The 18,480-nt window shown below is 38.3% G+C and overlaps 1 protein-coding gene across 14 annotated transcripts in view; it reads right to left on the bottom strand.

The window, feature by feature from the left end:
* SOX6 (SRY-box transcription factor 6) overlaps window positions 1–18,480 on the bottom strand; it is a 538,119-nt gene that overhangs the window by 213,818 nt on the left and 305,821 nt on the right. For all 14 annotated transcript variants that reach the window (XM_051967575.1, XM_051967573.1, XM_051967571.1 and 11 more), the window contains one exon: window positions 707–879. In XM_051967575.1, coding sequence (XP_051823535.1) covers window positions 707–879 — 173 coding nt within the window. The remainder of the gene's footprint in view (window positions 1–706; window positions 880–18,480) is intronic.

Genomic DNA, 18,480 nt, shown 5'->3' with positions numbered 1-18,480 from the left:
CTCTATATACCCCTATAAAATACATTTAACTGAAAAGATAATTCCAGTAATAATGTCAGATTCCTAAAAACTGCACATTAATTTGGGTCTGTCTGATCTAATGCCTACAGGACTGCTCCATGGGATCATTGTTGTTAAGATTACTGCACTCTAATGAGACATATAGAACATTTGGGAGAGTGACTACCTTTAAAATTATATAGTTTAAACTTTATTATTCATCTTGTTTCCTTTTGACTAGTTTACAGACAGTTTTTAAAACCGGAAGGGCCTAAGCTCAGCTCCATGATTCAAGCTTATAGGTCCTTACCCAATGTTAGAAAAAAGTAGGGGAATTTGACTGGAAAAATTCACCTGTGCTAATAAAAAGCAAATGTATCAGATGCCTACAGAGGGAACTAAACCTAAGTGATTGATTCCCCACCTTTATTCTAGTACACTGGCCCCATTATTCTAGAATAATTCATGTTATAGCTACTTTGTCCAGCTGATACTCTTTCCTTTGACTATAAATGACATCTCCCCTCCAAAGGAAAAAAAAAACTAAACTAAAAACCTTCAACAGGTTCTGAACTGAGAACATGAAGTTTGAGGGAGATCATTGTCCCCCCAAAATCATGAAGCTGATCCACATGACTCTCAGTCCTTTGCATGAGGATCCCAACTCAGGATCCAGAAGGGTCAGCCTCCTAGCTGGGTACCTCACCTGCTCTTGCTGCTGGCGAGCTAGGTCCATCTGCTGCCGCTGCTTCTCTATCTGGGAGGCCGCTAGCTTTTTCTGTTCATCATGTGCAGCCAGGAGCTGCTCCCGTAAACTGATCAGCTGGGTGATCATGGTGGAGAGCTGCCGTTCTTTCTCTGCCAGACTCTCAGGGGTACCTAAAGGGGAGAAAAGACATTGGGAATGTCTAGGAAGTACAAGCAAGTAGACAAGATACACAAAGGCATTTTAAATCTAAGACACCCAATTGTAGTCTACAAATGGTGGCTCTCGCACACATCAATCTAGAGCTGGAAAGGGTCCGAGGGGCTATCAAATTCAGTTTTTCATTTTCCAGATGAAGAAATTAAGACTGAATTAAAGAGAAAGAAATGAAGGAAGGAAGGAAGGAAGGAAGGAAGGAAGGAAGGAAGGAAGGAAGGAAGGAAGGAAGGAAGGAAGGAAGGAAGGAAGGAAGGAAGAAAAAGGAAGAAAAAGGAAGAAAAAGGAAGAAAAAGGAAGAAAGGAAGAAAGGAAGAAAGGGAAGGGAAAGGAAGAGAAGAGAAGGGAAGGGAAGGGAGGAAAAAAGAATTTTAAAAGCATTTACCATGTGCTAAACACTGTACAGATTCTATTTCCTTTAATCCTAACAACAACCCAACTATTATGATGCTCATCTTACCAGTTGAGGAAACTAAGGTAGATAAAGGTTAAGTGATTTACCCAGGGTTGAACAATTAGTAAGTATCTGACATCAGATTTGAACTGAGGTCTTCCTGAAGACCCCACTATTTCCATGACTAAAAACTTTTGCGTGTAAAGACCATTAAAGGAACAAGAGAAATTTAGATAAGACTCTTAGGGATCAAGGTGGACCTTAAAGCATCTAAAGTACCTAAAGTATCTGAGATCATGTAAAATAGGAATTAGATCTGGGTATTAGGGTTTTTTGTTTGTTTGTTTGTTTGTTTCTGTTTTTAGCATGAGAAGGCAGAAAGAGAACCAGTGGAGGAAGTCTGAAGAAAGCAACTTTCACTACAATTGACACAAAAATGTGTTATCTGCTCCCTTAGTGATGCTTCCCTCTGTCCATGGGAATCTTTCAGCACAGAATGGACGGTCATTTGACAAGAATATTTGAGAAGGCATTAAAGTCAGGCTAGAGGCCACTATCCTCCCTTGAAGCTCTGAGTATCTCCCAAACCAGAATGGGACAGGAGAAAGAATAGCAATCAGAAGACCTAGACTGAGATACAATCTCTCTTACTCCTACTTGTAATAACTCTGGCCAGTCATTTATTTCTCTGGATCTGTTTCTTTCTCCATAAAATGAAAAGAGATACAATCTCTCTTACTCCTACTTGTGCTAACTCTGGCCAGTCATTTATTTCTCTGGATCTGTTTCTTTCTCCATAAAATGAAAGGAGAGATTAGACTTGATCCCTAGATTTCTTCCAGATTCTACAATTAAAATTTTATGGAAAACAGATATTGCCAAATCAACAAAATAAAACAAATCCAAAAAAAATTGGCCAAGACAAGAAGTCTTCAATATGTGGTACAAATTTCTTGTTTGGTTTTCTGTTTTTATTTTTTTAAGATCTTTGTAATATTCTGATCTTCACCCTGAAGGGTGTTCTGTACTTCAATAATGCCTTATGGCACTGAGATCAAGAACCCTATTACTAAGGATAAAGGGCCAGGGAGTCCTCCTGTATATATCATCTGAGCCTAAGGAGAAACTCAAAATTGGCAGAACAAACTCAACCAACATCATAGTCTAGAGGGGTGGTGGAGTGGATTGGGGGAGGGGGTGAAGATGGGGATCAGTTGAAGTTCCCAAGTTCATTCTTTGGAGTCAACAGTGTTGCTTTGGGGCTCCCTCACCCCCTTTTTTCACTTGTCATCCTTCAAAGGAAGCAAACATCCTCAGGGTTGAAAAGGTTATGCATAAGGATATGGTGTTTAATAAGGATGAAGCCTCTGAACACTTACGGCATGCACTAATGGTGCTGAACAGTCTTTTTATGGGTAAATTGCACAGCTCTCCTAAGTAAAGGGTACAGAATCCTTTTGTGAATCTAAATTAGAGCATTTCACTGTGGCACAAGATAAGAATTTCAACCCACTGTACTCGAGCCACACAGGTTTCATTATGAAGGAATGATCTATGATTTGAAAGCTTTTCAGAAAGAAGCCACCAGCTGTCAGCAACGACAAAGATAGTCTTTTTTTTTTTTTGTAGGAGGGGGTGACTAGCCTCCCGATGGCTGTTCTTTTCCCCTTCATTCCTTCAGAGGAAACACCAGAAGACAAGAAGAGGGCCTGGTGATGCAGAAGTCAGGAAGAAGCTCTTTTTGTTGTTAATGATGGCACTGTTCCTTCATGGGATCCTGGCCAAACTAAAAACAACAATGGCCCACTGAAAGGTGACTCCATTGTAGCAGAGAAGCTGCCACTCATTCGGACAAACTGTCTTGACAACCTATGGTCAATCTGTAAAGAGTGACTCAGAAACAATGTTGGAAAATCATACCTGGAAGTGGAATTTTTATTTTGTACATTATTAAAATAAGTTTATGGAATAACTTTAATATTTATTTTATTTTATTTTATTTTTAGTAATTAAATTAATTAATTCATATTCTATTTCTATATAATAAATTAATTAAATTAAATAAAAATGTTTAAATTTAATAAATAATAATAATTACCTTATAGAATAAATGTTTTTCACAAAACACTGGAGAGCTTAATTCATTTATCAAAAAAAAATAGATTCTATCAGAAATTGTGATTAGATGCTTTCCAGATGTAATGAGGCCAGTACCAAAGATAATGGAAATGTAGAGGGATCTAGGTAAGGAAAAGAAGAATCCACAAGGTTCTTAGACCAAAAAAAAAAGTGTCTTTCAGCTTTTCAGGAAACTTCCCCAAAAGCAGAAGAGACTTTACAACTAAGAGAACAAAGCAGGAATAGGGAAAGAACTAAGACATACACACCTTCCCATTAATGCACTGATAATTGGGCAGATCCAAGCATTTCAGGCAAAACATTTGTGTGCTGTCTTCTTTACAATCTATTATGATGTTAATATTTCAAAAATGTTGGTAAAATATCATTTTTAAGCCTAAGTAATCACCTCTTTTAGTCAACTTTTATTTTTCAGGTGTCTGCCTATCAGCAGACCATGAGCTAAGTTGAGCTTGAGCATGGAAATCAGAAGATCTGAGTTCAATATCTCACCTCTTTCTTGTTATTTCAATCTCCCTTGGCCTCAGTTTGCTCCTCTGTAAAAAGAGGGGGGTGGACTAAACAGTCTCTGAGGACCCTTCCTGGTCAACATCTAGGAGCTTATGATGGGAACTGTATAATCACAGCACCTCTGTGTACAACTTTAGACAAGGTGTATCCTGCATCTCCTTCATCTGGAAAATAAAGGGCTTCGTTTAGATCACTCTTAGGGTCCTGTCCAACTCTAAATCTATGAGCCATGATCATCTTGTGTGTGTATGTGTGTGTGTGTGTGTCTGTCTGTCTGTCTGTCTATCTGTCTGTCTGTCTGTCTGTTTATAAGAAGCAGGATAGAAAGAGAGGAAGCCAGAAATAGAGAAGGAGCTAGAGACAGAGACAGAAAGGGAGACAAGGACAAACAACAAGACAGATACAGAGCTCCCAGGAAATTGAAATTATTGGGAAACACTATGACAAGAGTCACTTGGCCATTAGGACTCCCCTGGGGACTTTTTTTCTTTGCAGATTTGTTAGAACATTCCCACAAACTTTATTCATTTTGGTTGAACATCAAGTTTTTCTCAAGCACCCACTCTAAAGCAGGAACTGGGTGAGGGCTCAGGATACAGACAGAAATTCATGCTCTGACTTTGAGGAGCTGATTCTTTCTCCTTTGCCCAAGAATTCCAGGAGCTAAGGAGAACACCTAAAAGGTCTCTTAACTGTTTAAAGATGAAAACAACAGATTCTCCAACTTACAAAAGAACCTCTCTAGAGAGAAGTTATTATCTGGGGTCCATGAGCTTTTTAAAATATATTTTAATAATTAATGTCAATGTAATTAGCTTCTTTTAAAATGTATGCTTTTTATTTCATATTTTAAAAAACATATTTTCTGAGGAGTCTAAGGGAATCTAGGTGAAGACCACCACTTTGGAGCTTAGAAATATTGCTAAAAAGACCTAGTATAATGAAACAAAATGAAGCACTACATGGAACTTTTATAAACATCACATCCTGCCCTCGATATTTTTTTATCATATACATTCAGTGACTTGGATCTATATGATCTGAAACACACATCAAGGATCAGAAAGAGCGATTTTACATTTGTATTTGTTTGTTTTGGAAAATCAAAATCTATGATTATCTTAGTGGTGCAAGCTTCCAGTATGAAACCTTCCACCATACAGATTCCCCATTCTCTTTTAATATACAGAAGCAGAAGATTGCTCGAAGCTCTAGGGATTAAGCAGCTTGCTCACGGTTTTTCAACTAGTGGCAGTCACAGTCAGGATTATAAACCAGGTAGCCTTTCTTTAATGCACTTTCTACTCCAGGGCTTCTTAACTGTTCCCACTTGTGACCCATTTTTGCATGAGAAATTTTTACGAGACCCCAGGTATATAGGTATATAAAATAGATAACCTCAAAAAAAATTTACTGATAATAACTCATAATTTCATGACCCCCCCATCCAGTTATGAGATCCCATATGGGGCGATGAGACAGTTTAAGAAGCCGGGTTCTACTCTATAGTGAAAAGCAATGTGTGTAATTGCTTGTCCTTTATCTGCATTTTAACTTAGTAGATATGATTTATCAGTGAAGCTACTAGACTAACATGGACAGGACTACTCTAAAAGACTCAAATCTCTTCATAGGACTTGAAAGTGGAGGCTAAGGATTTGTGCACATATTTTTCTTTAAAGAGTTGGAGAAAAGGTGGGTTTTAAGAGGGAATATGCCACAATGGAAGCATACCTGCTAAATACATCTATCAAATGGGTGAACTTCCTGAGGGCCAAACTGAAGTACTCCCCTGGACTAGTTTACATACACACAATCTGTAAATTTTTCTTTTGTATTATTTCCCTTTCCCCTTCTTTTTTCTTTCCCTTTCCCTTTTCCTTTCCTTTCATTTCCCTTCCCTTCCTTCCTTCTTTCTTTTTTTCTTTCCTTTTCCTTCATTCATTGTTATAAATTCTGGTTTGAAATTATGGATTTCAGAGCTATAGTACATTATATTTCTGTTTTAGTTACCTAAAAGTAGATATATTTCTGCAATAGGACTTAACCAGTAGATAGGTTCTATGCTCCATATCTCAGGAATGGAGATGAGTTCTCGTCCCTAAAGCACTGGGTCCTTAGAAATAATCTGGTTCAATATACGTTAATATATTTAACATGTATGGGACTACCTGCCATCTAGGAGAGGGGATGGAGGGAAGTTGGGGAAAAGTTGGAATGGAAGTTTTTGCAAGGGTCAGTGTTGAAAAATTACCCATAAATATGTTATGTCAATAAGAAGATATGATAAAAAAAAAAGAAATAATTGGTTTAGAAATAATCTAGCCCAGAGGTTCTTCACTTTTTTGTGAGTCATAGCTCATGCTGGCTGTCTGGTGAAGTCTATATATCCAGTGTCTCAGAAAAAAATGCTTTTAAATCACAAAGCACATAGGATTATAAAGGAATAGGGTTATCAAGGTATGTTGGAAAAAAAGACCTCAGGTTAAGAATTCTTGATCTAAATCAATCAAGAACATTCCCCCTCAGAGAGCCACAATCACATATAATAAGGAACAAAGGATCAGGATTCAAACCCAGCCCCTTTGGACTCTCCCAAGTTCCAATCAACAATTTTAAATAAAAAGTCTTCTTCTTAGAATAGAAACTACAAAAAATGTAGTGAAAAACAGTGAGTATCCTACGGGACACAGAGGAGTCAGGCTGAGATACTCCTGGCTTGTCAAGAGACGCCAGGAGATTATCTCAAGCCCTCTGATGCTCCATTTTACCTCTAGATGGGAAAAAAATCTAGCCATTAATTATAGTTTAACTTTTGATAAAGTAGCAAACTGGACAGCCTCCAAAGCCCTGCCTAAACCATCAGAGGTCACTGGGAGCAAGCCTGACATCATCTGTTTCCCATCCTTCAAGCTGGAATCCCTCTTTGCTCGTCCAAAACACAAAAGAGGCCTCCTTGGAACACATGGCTTGGGGAAGAAGAGAAGAGAAAGCCTCGGCAGAAACAGCAGCAAAGTCTGGCTGCCTGCTTCCTCCAGCATCATATCTCATGTGTCTGAGATTCAACTCCGTACCGTGTCTATTCTCTAATTCCAAAGACAGTGCTTTTTTTTTTTTTTTTTGGCTTTTCCCCACTTCTTTCGTGTGTGTGTGTGTGTGTGTGTGTGTGTGTGTGTGTGTGTGTGTGTGTGTGTGTGTGTGTGTGTGTGTGTGTGTGTGTGTGTGTGTGTGTGTGTGTGTGTGTGTGTGTGTGTGTGTGTTTTGTTCCATGGGGTCTCCTTTATCCCCAAACCACATCTGTCTTGAGTTTCTCTCAGATTTGTCAGGTGGATCAGTGCTCCCCAGGGCCTGCTCCAGCTGAAGTATTTTAATTTGACTAAACACCTGATTTATTTTATCTCTCCGATGAGAAAGGCAGTTTGTCTTAATAGAGCCTGTCAGCCCACAGTCCCATTCATGGCAATTTACAGGCAGCCAGGGACGCTGGAAGAGAAGAGTGCTGTGATTCTGTACTTTATCCTCCTCCAGAAAGCACCTAAAAGCAGCTATTCACTGCTACTGCATGTGGCATTTTAGAACTGAATTAGCTTTTTATTCAAGTAACTACACTTGTTGTGAATAGCTTATCTGTAAAATTGCTACATTCACTACTGATTTTATTAACCTTTGGCTCTATCACAAAATGGTCTTCAGTTAGGAAAGACCTTTAAAATTGACACATTTTTCTTAGGGGCCTTTATTCCAGTGACTTCAGATTTACTGAATTTGATCCATTGAATTCTTTACCAGTTGTACTTAAAATTTTGAGTCTCAATAGGAAGTCAATAGTGCGTAAATAAGGAAACTTTTTTTTATGTAAATACAGTAGCAATTTCCTTCATCAAAAGTTTTCAAATACCATTCTTCATTACAACAGTTTTGAAATCAGCCCTCTAGCCTCGTTTTATGAGAATCTTAAGAAGCTGAGAAAAATCACCCAAAGATATCAACTTTTGTACTTTCCAATCTATTGTTAATGCCCTGGATTATTCCTAGATCCTAACTAGAAGAAAGCCAAAAAAAGAGACTAGGACATATAAAATCATGGCATAGAGATTAGGTTACTAGACAAAAAAATAGAAACCTAATAAACAAATTACAAATTTAATGTTTTAAATGTGTTTGGGGTCATTTTTTCCTGCCCAAAGGCAACTCCTCACAGAATATCTTATTTGAATATGGCAAAGTATTATTGAATTGGCATAATTTTTAAAAGTTACTTTTAGGAAAAGGGAGAAGGCAACATTAGGAAAGAATAGAAACTGTCTGGTCTGAAATCTGCTGATGCAAGCAGCTTGACCAACACTGGACTGAACAGAGGTTTGGCTCACTCCTTTCATCATATCTCAATAAACAGCTGAACTACTTAAATGATCCAAGAAGTTTGATTTCCTCAAAAGCCAGCTCCCTGAGAGTAACTGTTCATTAACAGTAGATCACTATAATGTTGAATGGAAAATCATAAAGAAAATATAATGATGATCAAGGGAGGAAAAAAATCTTCAATTTAACATATATCCCTTCTCCAATACAAACTGAAAACAGGAAGTTTTTATTTTATCATCCTGACAAGTTATGTTTTGTAATTTGAATGTTTATTATCTTGTGCAAACATTTTTAAGCTGGGGTCTGTGAAACTTCTTTAAAAATTCTGATAATTACATTCAATAGAATTGTTTTACTTTATAAACCTATGTGTTTTATTCTATGTATTTGAAAAAAAAAAAAAAACATGATTCTGAGAAGGGGTCTGTTCATTAACTTTACTGGAATGCCAAAGGGGTTGGGGACCAACAAAAGTATAGAAAAAAATCTGTCCCATCACAAGGCCCTGTACTAGACACTCAGGACTCAAAAATGAAAAACTGTGTCCCTGCCCTCATTGGACTGATACAAAAATGTTCTAGAAGCAGAGCAGAGATATAGACAAAACTCTGAAGAAAAACTTGAAAGGGAAGAAATGAAACAGCTGGGAATATCAGAGAAGTTTACATAAAGGAGATGGCACATGAGTCTGGGTCTTAAAGAAAGATAATGATTTCCATGGGCAGAAATGAGAACAAAATGTGTTCCAGGTATAGGAGAAAACCTTGCTCAAATGAATGGAGCAAGACATGGCAAGACAAGATTGAGAATGGGGTACAATTTGGCCAAAACCCAAAGTGTATAAATACAGTTGTATGGAGTCGGCTGAAAAGATAAATCAGTGCCAGACAGTGCAGGGTCTTGAAAGACCAGCTAAAACTGTGTCCTTGTACAAAAGCTGCCAATTTCTAAGGAGTCGTATGACAAGGCAAGGGGTACTTCTGCAAGAGGTCCATGAATCCATATTCAAATTCATAAATGAATGATTCTCCCTTCAGTAGACTGAATGAATAAATAATGAATGGAAAAGTATCTATTAAACACTATGCTTAGCCTATATTATATGAAAATGTCTCACACAATACAAAATATTTCTACTTCTCAAATGCATGTATATTATGGTATGATAAAAAAAATTCATTTCTAAATGTTAATAAATATATAGCACCTTTTGGTCATTATCTATTTTCTGAATTAAGACACTAATAAAACTAATTACAAAAATCTGAAAGGACCAGGACATCATTATTGTTGTTGTTGTTATAATTATTTTATTATTGATTTATTTGAGAGCATCCAAAAGGGATCTTCAATTATTATTATCATCATTATGCATTTTCTGAATCAAAATGAACTAATTATAATCACCTAGGAGGGACATCATCATCATCATTAATTATATTTAAAATGGGTCTTCATCCTGGTCTAGAGAGAAGCACAAGCCCACTCCCTGATAATTTCAATAGTGGGCTCACCACACCTAACTTAAATGAACTCCATAGGATTTAACAATAAAAAATCACAGAAAAGCAGCAAGAAGACAAGAAGGGGAGAAGAATCCTAAAATGATTAAAGTAGGAAGAGCCAGTCCAGGGCACCATCAATTAAAAAAGACAGGGCCAACCAAGTAGAAAGGTACCAAAGATACTTAAAAAGAAGAGTTTCATGAACAAATTTCCTGGTCATTTTTTAAAATGGACATTGTTAGAGGAAAAAGGCCCAATACAATACCAGTCATGAAAGGGAGGTGCATTTGATCTCTCTGCTCACAGATGACCCGATTCAATCATTCGGTCTCACCTTAAGTCTGCACACACATCAGATGGGCTATGATGTCCCTACTTCACAAGACTTTTGCATTTGCCTTTTTTTGATAGAGGCTGCTTTTAAATGCCACAAAATAGGGCAGCACCAGTCAACAAAAATAAACAGGGAAGGCTGGAGGAACTCTGCGCCTATGGGAAGGCCTCTGGAGATAAAAGTGACTTTGTGGAGATGCCTGGGAAAGAACACCCCCCTCCACCCTCCCAGTGTACCAGCATCTAATTTGAGGTCTAATTCCAACAGGCATTTAAAGAGCTTTCCACTCTAAAGGGCCCCGAGTGCATCATAAAGATAAAGGATTTCAGTACAAACCCACCACAAAGACCTCTATTATCTTATCAGTCTTTGGTTACAACAGCTGAACCAATATGACGAAGTTCTGAATGACTTTTTTCAAAACACCAGAACACTGGAATTTCTTTGTTTTCCCATCAGTCCATCCATTGTCACTGCTCCCATATGCTACTGTCCAGTCCCCAGTCAATAAAAAAGTTGTATAAATGCTGCAATTGTCCTCTGTCACACACACAATCAGAGTAAGGAAGCCTGCCGAGCTGCTAAGGACACACAGGCCGACTTCTTTCCCAGAGGTGTGAGAATTTTCTTTACAAAAATGTAGATTCTCTCCATTCCTTTGAGCTTCACAAAATCCAGCCTGGACAAACAACACTAGGAGAGACATGCCCACTCCCCATCACCTTTGCCACCATAATGGGGTGCCCTCAGTGGTGGTCTTCCCTCCCCCCATCTCTACTTCCCTCTTTTCCTCCCCCTCTCTCCAGCTTAAAAACCTGCTTCAAATGAGAGCTATTCATGCTCCTAATCCATGGAAATCCCACAGCAGAGATGTCCCAGTGATCCTCCAGGTAAACCACTCTGGAATATCTGTGTCTATTGATCATGATCAGTCCATCCCTGAACATCCATCTTTATCTAAAAAGCTGGGGATCCATAGTCATCTGTCAGGTCATGGGATCCTCTTCCTTGCTTGAAGAACTTGTGAGCAGCCCCTGCTGTCTAAGAGTCTCCAAGGCAGTGGTTCTCAAAGTATGGTCTAGAGAATCCTGGGGATCTCTGAAACCCTTTTAGAAGGTCTACAAATTCAAAAATAGTTTTTATTTCCAATATGGTAAATGTCTATAAATATAACCCAGATAACCAAAAACGTTTTGGAGAGATCCTCAATAATTTTTAATAGGATAAAGATACTGAAAACAAAAGTTTGAGAACCTCTGCTCCAAGCCTTCAGATCCCACCTCGGATACTTTCTGGCTGTACGGCCTCAGTTCCTCCCTATTAAAATGGGAGTCATGATGGGGGATGTAACCTGTTGGAAACCTTTAAGAAGCTCACGTAGAAATGTGCAGCAATAGCTTTGGATCATGTGGGAATGGGGCTTCTCCTTTCCCCAAGAGGCTTAATCAGGAAATTCCCAGGGGATGTCCACCAGGCAGAGGCTACCTTACGCAACTGCATCCATGGCAGTGATACCTAACGTCAGGACCCTGAGAGACTCAGGCGCTGTCTAAGGTTCCTCTTCAAAGGTGACTTAGGAGGCAGGTCTGCTAGGTGACTGGGCTTCTGGGAAGCCTAAATTTCCTGCATCACCAAGAAACAGTGACAGGGGAAACTAAATAGCCTTTAGCATGGGACAGTGAAATCAGAAGACCCCCTGGCCCTCGCCAGGGTCTTCCCTCCTTGAGGCCTCGGTTTCCTTGTTTGTCCAAGGAGGGACCTGGGTTTCTAAGGCCCCCGTGCAGCTCTGAACGTCCTATGGAGGTTCTGCCTGCGGCCACACGCAAGTTGGCACCCTGGCTGGCATTCAAGGCCTTCCCCTGTCCTCACACCTCCCCAGCATATGGCCTTCTGGTTCCAAGCCCAAACACAATAAATATGCAGCCGGGGTATTTTCCAACATGCCACATACAATATTTACAACACCTATTAAATGCCTGATAAACAGACTCAAATATTTACACACTTCACACACGATCCATGGTGTTGCTGCCCTGAGGGGCCATGTGCCTACAGGCAGGTATCAGCAGGTGCTAGCCAAGAGGAAGTCATTGAAAGTCGACAGAAATCCAGGAAGTGTGGCTGGCAGGGTTTCTGGGGCCTAGCAGGCACAGCTGAGGTTTAGGACAGCTGCCTATGCAAACATACCATATACTTGTCCCTATAAGCCCGCTTGTGTCTTTCCTCAGAATCAAACCTGTCCCTTTTCTGGCCCCAAATGTCTCCGCTCCAGGGTGATCGGGTTCAATGCTGAGCCCGGTAGCTAGTGTGCTACCTGGGGCCATTTAAGTAGTGCCGTAAAACCGACTGGTTTCCGGATACCCTTACCTCCCGGCCTGACCTGGTGACCAGAAAAATCCCACCATGATGGGAATCGAGACACTGTCTGTAGAAGAAATGCAGGACTGGGAATGAGTCAATTAATTCCCATGGAACTCAGAAGTCAGGGAAAGTATTTTACTGTCCCCTAAGAGCAGGACCCAAAAGGAAAGGGGCTGACATCTAAAGATGTCATTGGAAAGAGTTTGGAAACAGTGGAGAGGAGAGCAGGAGAATCTCCAAGTATGATGTTCTTTCCTGGGAGTGCAACCATGAGAGGGGTTCAGGACAAATTGGGGCAGAGTGCCTAGGAGACAGAGAGGTCTACGTTTAGGAGGATGCATGAACAACAAAACCATCATTTTTAGTCATCTATAAATTGAGTGTATGGGGACATGTGGTTTGAAGGAGCATGATTCTAAGACTTTGACTCCCACAATGCTTGGGGCCAATTTGATATTATTCAATGAGAAGAATTCTCTGGACTTCATTTCCTAAAAGGCTTGCACATCTGGTCACAGAATTCCACGATATGACAAGGCAAAGACTGATTGGTAATGAATGCTCTATGATGAAGAAGGTTTAAAATGTTAATAGCAGAAAAAAAAAGGAAGATAAGGCAGAACAAGTGGAGGAGAAGCCAACTGTTGGCTGCAGTGGAAGGAGACAAAGAAGAGAAACACATGGCTCTACTCTCTGTCCCTACTGGATCCTCAGGATTCCAAGGCCAGAGCAAGAGGCCTCCGTTTTTTCCAGACTGACTCTAAGACCTTCAGGAAAGAAATTCCAAGAGTCATTGAACTCTTAAGTGTTTATCATTTTGGCTTGGGGGCAGAAGCGACTGTGTTTTCCCATTATGTTGGGAAATCAGAAGGATTAAAGAAGAATTGACTTGTAACTTCCATAAAAATGCAAATGACTGTTTTCAATAAAGTGATTTCATTTCATTTGTTATGACCCCATTTGGGGTTTTCTTGGCAGAGATACTGGGTATAGTTGGCTATTTCCTTCTCCAGCTCATTTTACAGATGAGAAAAATAAGGTAAATAGGATTAAGAGACCCGCTCAGGGTCACTCAGCTCGTATGCATCTGAAGCTGTGTTTGAACTCACAAAGATGGGTCTTCCTGTTTCTAGGCCCTGTATTCTACCCACTAAGTCCCAGTTTCTTAATGGTGGGCTTGACCCAATATGGGGGTCTCATAATAATGTGGGAATTGCAAAATTATGGTTTATTATCAGTGAATGTTTTGTTTGTATACCTATTTTATATATCTATGTACCTGGGCTCATTTAAAAATTTCTTGGGCAAAAAGAGATTGTGAGTGGAAAAAGTTTAGGAAGTCCTGCACTTTGCCACCTAGCTGCCCTTCCCATTGATGAATAGATACAGAGTATATTTTACTTACTTGATTACTTTTCTCATTATTCATATTATTTCATATATTAATTCAATGCTCTCATCATTGAGCTAAATGTCTCTTGTAAGATTTTAACAAAATGAAGATATTTTGAAATCTTTTTCAGGCCACCAGATGAATAGATGATTACCTAGAATGTTAATTTATAGAAAGGAATTCCCTACATCCTTCCACATCTTCATTCAATGATAAAAAGGTTCCCTTCTTACAAGACACAGCTTAGGTTTTCTTCACCACCTTCATCAAGTCTGGAAGAGCTACCTTTTGGAGAAATTAAGTCCCATCTCAATTTCTCATGCTTCTCCCTGGACCTGGGTACTTATTACATTCTAAGTTGTATTCCAGTTATTTGTAGATGTATTTTATACCCTAAGTATACTGCGTAAGCTCCCTGAAAGTAGATATTGAATCTATTTCATCTTTGTATCACCAAGTAATGTCTGTCTGTCTGTCTCTCTCTCTCTCTCTCTCTCTCTCTCTCTCTTTCTGATAGTTATATGCTCATATACACAGTCTTGCCCATAAAGCAAGTATTAAAACACTTTTTAATCAAAACTGATAATGAGCAAATACTGGTGCAAAATCTGCCATGTCTACAAAATAAAGTGAGAACTAAAGAAATTTCTGAGGTCCCTTCTAACTTTAAAATTCTAAGATTCTAGGCCTTCTGACTGCCTGAGTATCTGTACTTTTGTGACTTATGCTAGTTGGAAAACAACACTTCTTATTGGAACTTTTCATTTCTGAAATGTCCTCAAAACTTCTATTGAGTAAAAATTGATTCTACTATTTAGAAAGGACAAAGCATCTTTATTTTGAAAGAGCCAACTTTCTTCTTAAATATATACTCCAAGTGTGTAACTTGTTCTGCACCTTAGGTATATTACACCTCTATCAGGAAGTAGAGTGTATGTTTTATTGTCAGTCCTCAAGAGTTCTCAAGTCTTTGAAAGTTGTTTTTCTTTACAATGGTGTTGTTACTATAGAAATCATTCTCCTGGTTCTGATCTCCTTTACTCTGCATCAGTTCATATAAATTTTCTCAGGTTCTTGAAAGTATTTTTAAAATTATTTCTTACAAAACAATAACACCCATTATATTCTTACAACAGTTTTTCATTCATTCCCCAATTTATGGAGCAACCCCCTTTGTTTTTCTTTGCCACTACAAAAAGGACTGTTACAAATATATATATTTTTGGAGATAGCAGCTATTTTCCTCTTTCTTTAAAGTTTTAACATGCTCCATTTCTCTGACTTGAGCTAGCTTATCCCTCCTTAGGTAGCCTGGTCATCTTTCACTACCTGGAATTCATCATTATCCTTTTTCACAATATCTCAAAGTGGGAAAGATTCTAGAAGAATGGAAAAGACCATGAATAGTACTATGAACAACAAAAAGAAGTTGACTGTGAAGACAGCAATAACTATTGACCTTTATAGCTGCTTTCTTATTGAGAAAGTCTCTATGGGGAACAGGTAGCCAGCCATGTGGAGAGTGGAGAGAGTGGTGCAGCTGGACTCCAAGTCAAGAAAACCCAAATTTGAATATTCCCTCAAACACTGTGTGACCCTGCACAACTCAACTTCTATCAGCCTTAGTTTTTTCTTCAGTAAAATGGAGAGAATAATACTTTATTCAGAGGGTTGTTTTAAAGATCAAATGAGATGACATTTAAAGTGCTTTACAGACCTTAAGTACTATATAAATGCTAGCCATTATCATTATTATCATTAATGGGGCTTATTCTTATCTTCTTAGATGTGATCCAGATAGAAACTGCCCAGTAACAGGTTACTCTGATGCAGAGATGCCTTCTATTTCTAACTGGTTAGGGCTTTTCATCTTCTAGTGCAATGTGCATTACCCCTTTCTCACATGTAAGTAATAAGAAGGTAAATTTCAAATATAATTTCCTTCCTTTCACCAGTAAGAAACCATTATTACAAAGCACCAGTAAATCGGGTCTATTTTTTCTGTTGTTCTTTATATAGTTGCATCTTCCAGTGCTCAGCTGGATCTCATACCTATCTCTAACATGTTCTCTTCAATGGCTTTCAGATTCTATCTTTTGTGTTGATTCTACTCTATAGCTGCAGTGTTATCCCAGGAAGTCATGTCTCTCCACTTGGCAGAGATTAACTGTTAATACTACCTCATTATGGCAACTGTTCTTCATGATTTTAATTTTTATAGAAAGTGATCATAGAATTTGTCTTTACTTTTGCCTCTTTCCCATTTGGAGGAGTTGACAGCTTGTTAAACAGATTGAGTTAGGATTGTTTTAATCTCGCTTCCATTTGTTTTCTGATCTTTAATTTTTTTTTCTAATTTTGTGTTTATTTTAATCTTTGCTCTAATCAGACAATGCTATGACTGAAAACAGATAGTAAATTCTGCAGTGAATGTTCTATCTGTAACCAGTCATTTCCAATCTGTTAAGATAGAGGCAGTTTCATTTTTTATAAGTTTTTTTTTTTGATGTTTTCTCTGCTCATCACTGACTCTCTTCTTGAATAATATATCCCTTGCACGTAGGTGTAAAGATCATGAACAGCCTTTATACCATTGAAATTTTTCATTTCTTCATCCCAAATTCTCCTTTTTTAGCATAATTTTACATTGAATTCACCATGTACCAAGTTGGATCTTGGAAAGGTACATAGTTTGGAAAATCTTGGCAAGTTTTTCAGACAATACCTGTCTTCAGCACAGGTAAAAATATATCAATGCATACATTGAAATTATTCTCGTAGTTGCCTGTTTGCTTATACTTTCTGTGAGTCCTGAAAATCAAGCTAATTAAGTGACCTTCTAGGTCATATTTTTATTGTCTTTGGATACACAGTGAAACCAACTAGTAATTTCCCCTTCTAGAGAAACCTAAAGCCAGACTTCCATTTAACAGCAATTTTGTTAATGTCTTCTGGTTTCATTTATTGTTAAAAAGTCAATATGGTTGTAATTTAATTCTTGTATAAGTATGTCAATTTGTTGATTATTGAAATAACCTCACATGTTGAAAGAATAACTGCAAAAATAACGAAGCAGTATGATGCGAAGGCCAGAATTTAAGATTTGCTTTGGGATTCAAGTACTGAGTTTAAATCACAAACCTATTTTCTATCCAGAAGCAGCTAGATGACCCAGTGGACTCCAATTCTGGAGTTAAGAGGACCTGCATTCAAATCTGGATTTAGGTATTTACTAGCTATGTGACCTGGGGAAGTCACTTAATCTGTTTGCTTCAGTTTCCTTCTCTGTAAAATGAGCTGGAGAAGGAAATGACAAAGTACTCCAGTATCTTTGTCAAGAAGAGTCCAAATAGAGTCACCGAGAGTTAGACAGAACTGAATAACAACACATTCTACCCATGAAATCAATGGAAAATCATTTAACTTTTCTGTGCATCAGTTTCCTTATTTATGAAATAAAAAGGTTGAGACATATGAGATCTAAGATTCCTGCCAGTTTTAAGTCTGTGATCCACTATTTGAAGACAATCTAAAGAACCATGGGGATCTTGTCCGTTTTTGCTACTCAACTACCATCATGGGTGAATGGACAGCCTTCTTCCCCCTTTTATCATCTCTATGGGTCACCATGCTCCCTGCCCTCCACCAAAAACCAACACACACCAAAAAAGCCAATGATTGGTGATCAACATTTTAGCAATTTCCTAGTGCTTAGCTAGGATTTCCCTCAAAGAAGAAATAGAAAGACTCTTGCAAAGCCATTGTTCAGATTATTTCCAGTGTGATAAAACCTGCCAGAATTCCTGCTCTATTGGGTAAGAAATTTTGAGAACTGAAATCCTTCTCAATGGCAAAAATAAACAAACAAATAAATAAATACTTACTTTTTAATTACTTGAAAGATTCAAGTGAGAGAGTTTCCATTTCAATTTGGCAGAGGGAATTTAAAAATATGGGTTCAAAGAACGATAAACCATGATGTTAAAGAGGCAAGGTCCATAAGGAGATTATGGGAGCTAAACGGGAAGCCTTTCATGATATGGTTCTGAATAGATCATAATCCCTATGTAATAATTTCCCAGAGAAGATCACCAGCAAAAAGAGAACAACTGCTTCACTATCCCATTCATTTGACCCATGGCCAATAGACTCTTTTCATGGAAATGCCTTAAGTGTAATAAGAGGTTTCCTCTGGTAGAATTTAGGATGAGGGTCAGTCACAGTCAGTGATCAAGGAGTTGGCTTTAGCTCTGTATCATCAAGGACGATAATGACATTAGAATGACAAAGTGAAATGACAATTAAGCTTAAGAGAATATGGTTTCATTTTAAAAATTTGAATCACTTTGTTTTGTTTCTGGAGAAGGGACTGATCTAGGATTTTTTGCATGTAAAAAACTTGTAATGAGAAAACATTCTATCACTGAAGATCAGTCCCCATCCTGTAACTTAGAGCCTTCAAAAGTAGTGAAATCTCTCCTTATTTTCTTACTAGCTGTGTGGTCCTGGGCAGGTCACTTAACCTCAATTTTCCTCATTGGTAAAATGAGGTGGTCA

Source organism: Antechinus flavipes, chromosome 6 (genome assembly GCF_016432865.1).
Source record: "Antechinus flavipes isolate AdamAnt ecotype Samford, QLD, Australia chromosome 6, AdamAnt_v2, whole genome shotgun sequence".
NCBI lineage: Eukaryota > Metazoa > Chordata > Mammalia > Dasyuromorphia > Dasyuridae > Antechinus > Antechinus flavipes.
The sequence above is the reverse complement of the archived record's forward strand: the minus strand, read 5'-3'. Positions and strand labels throughout refer to the sequence as shown.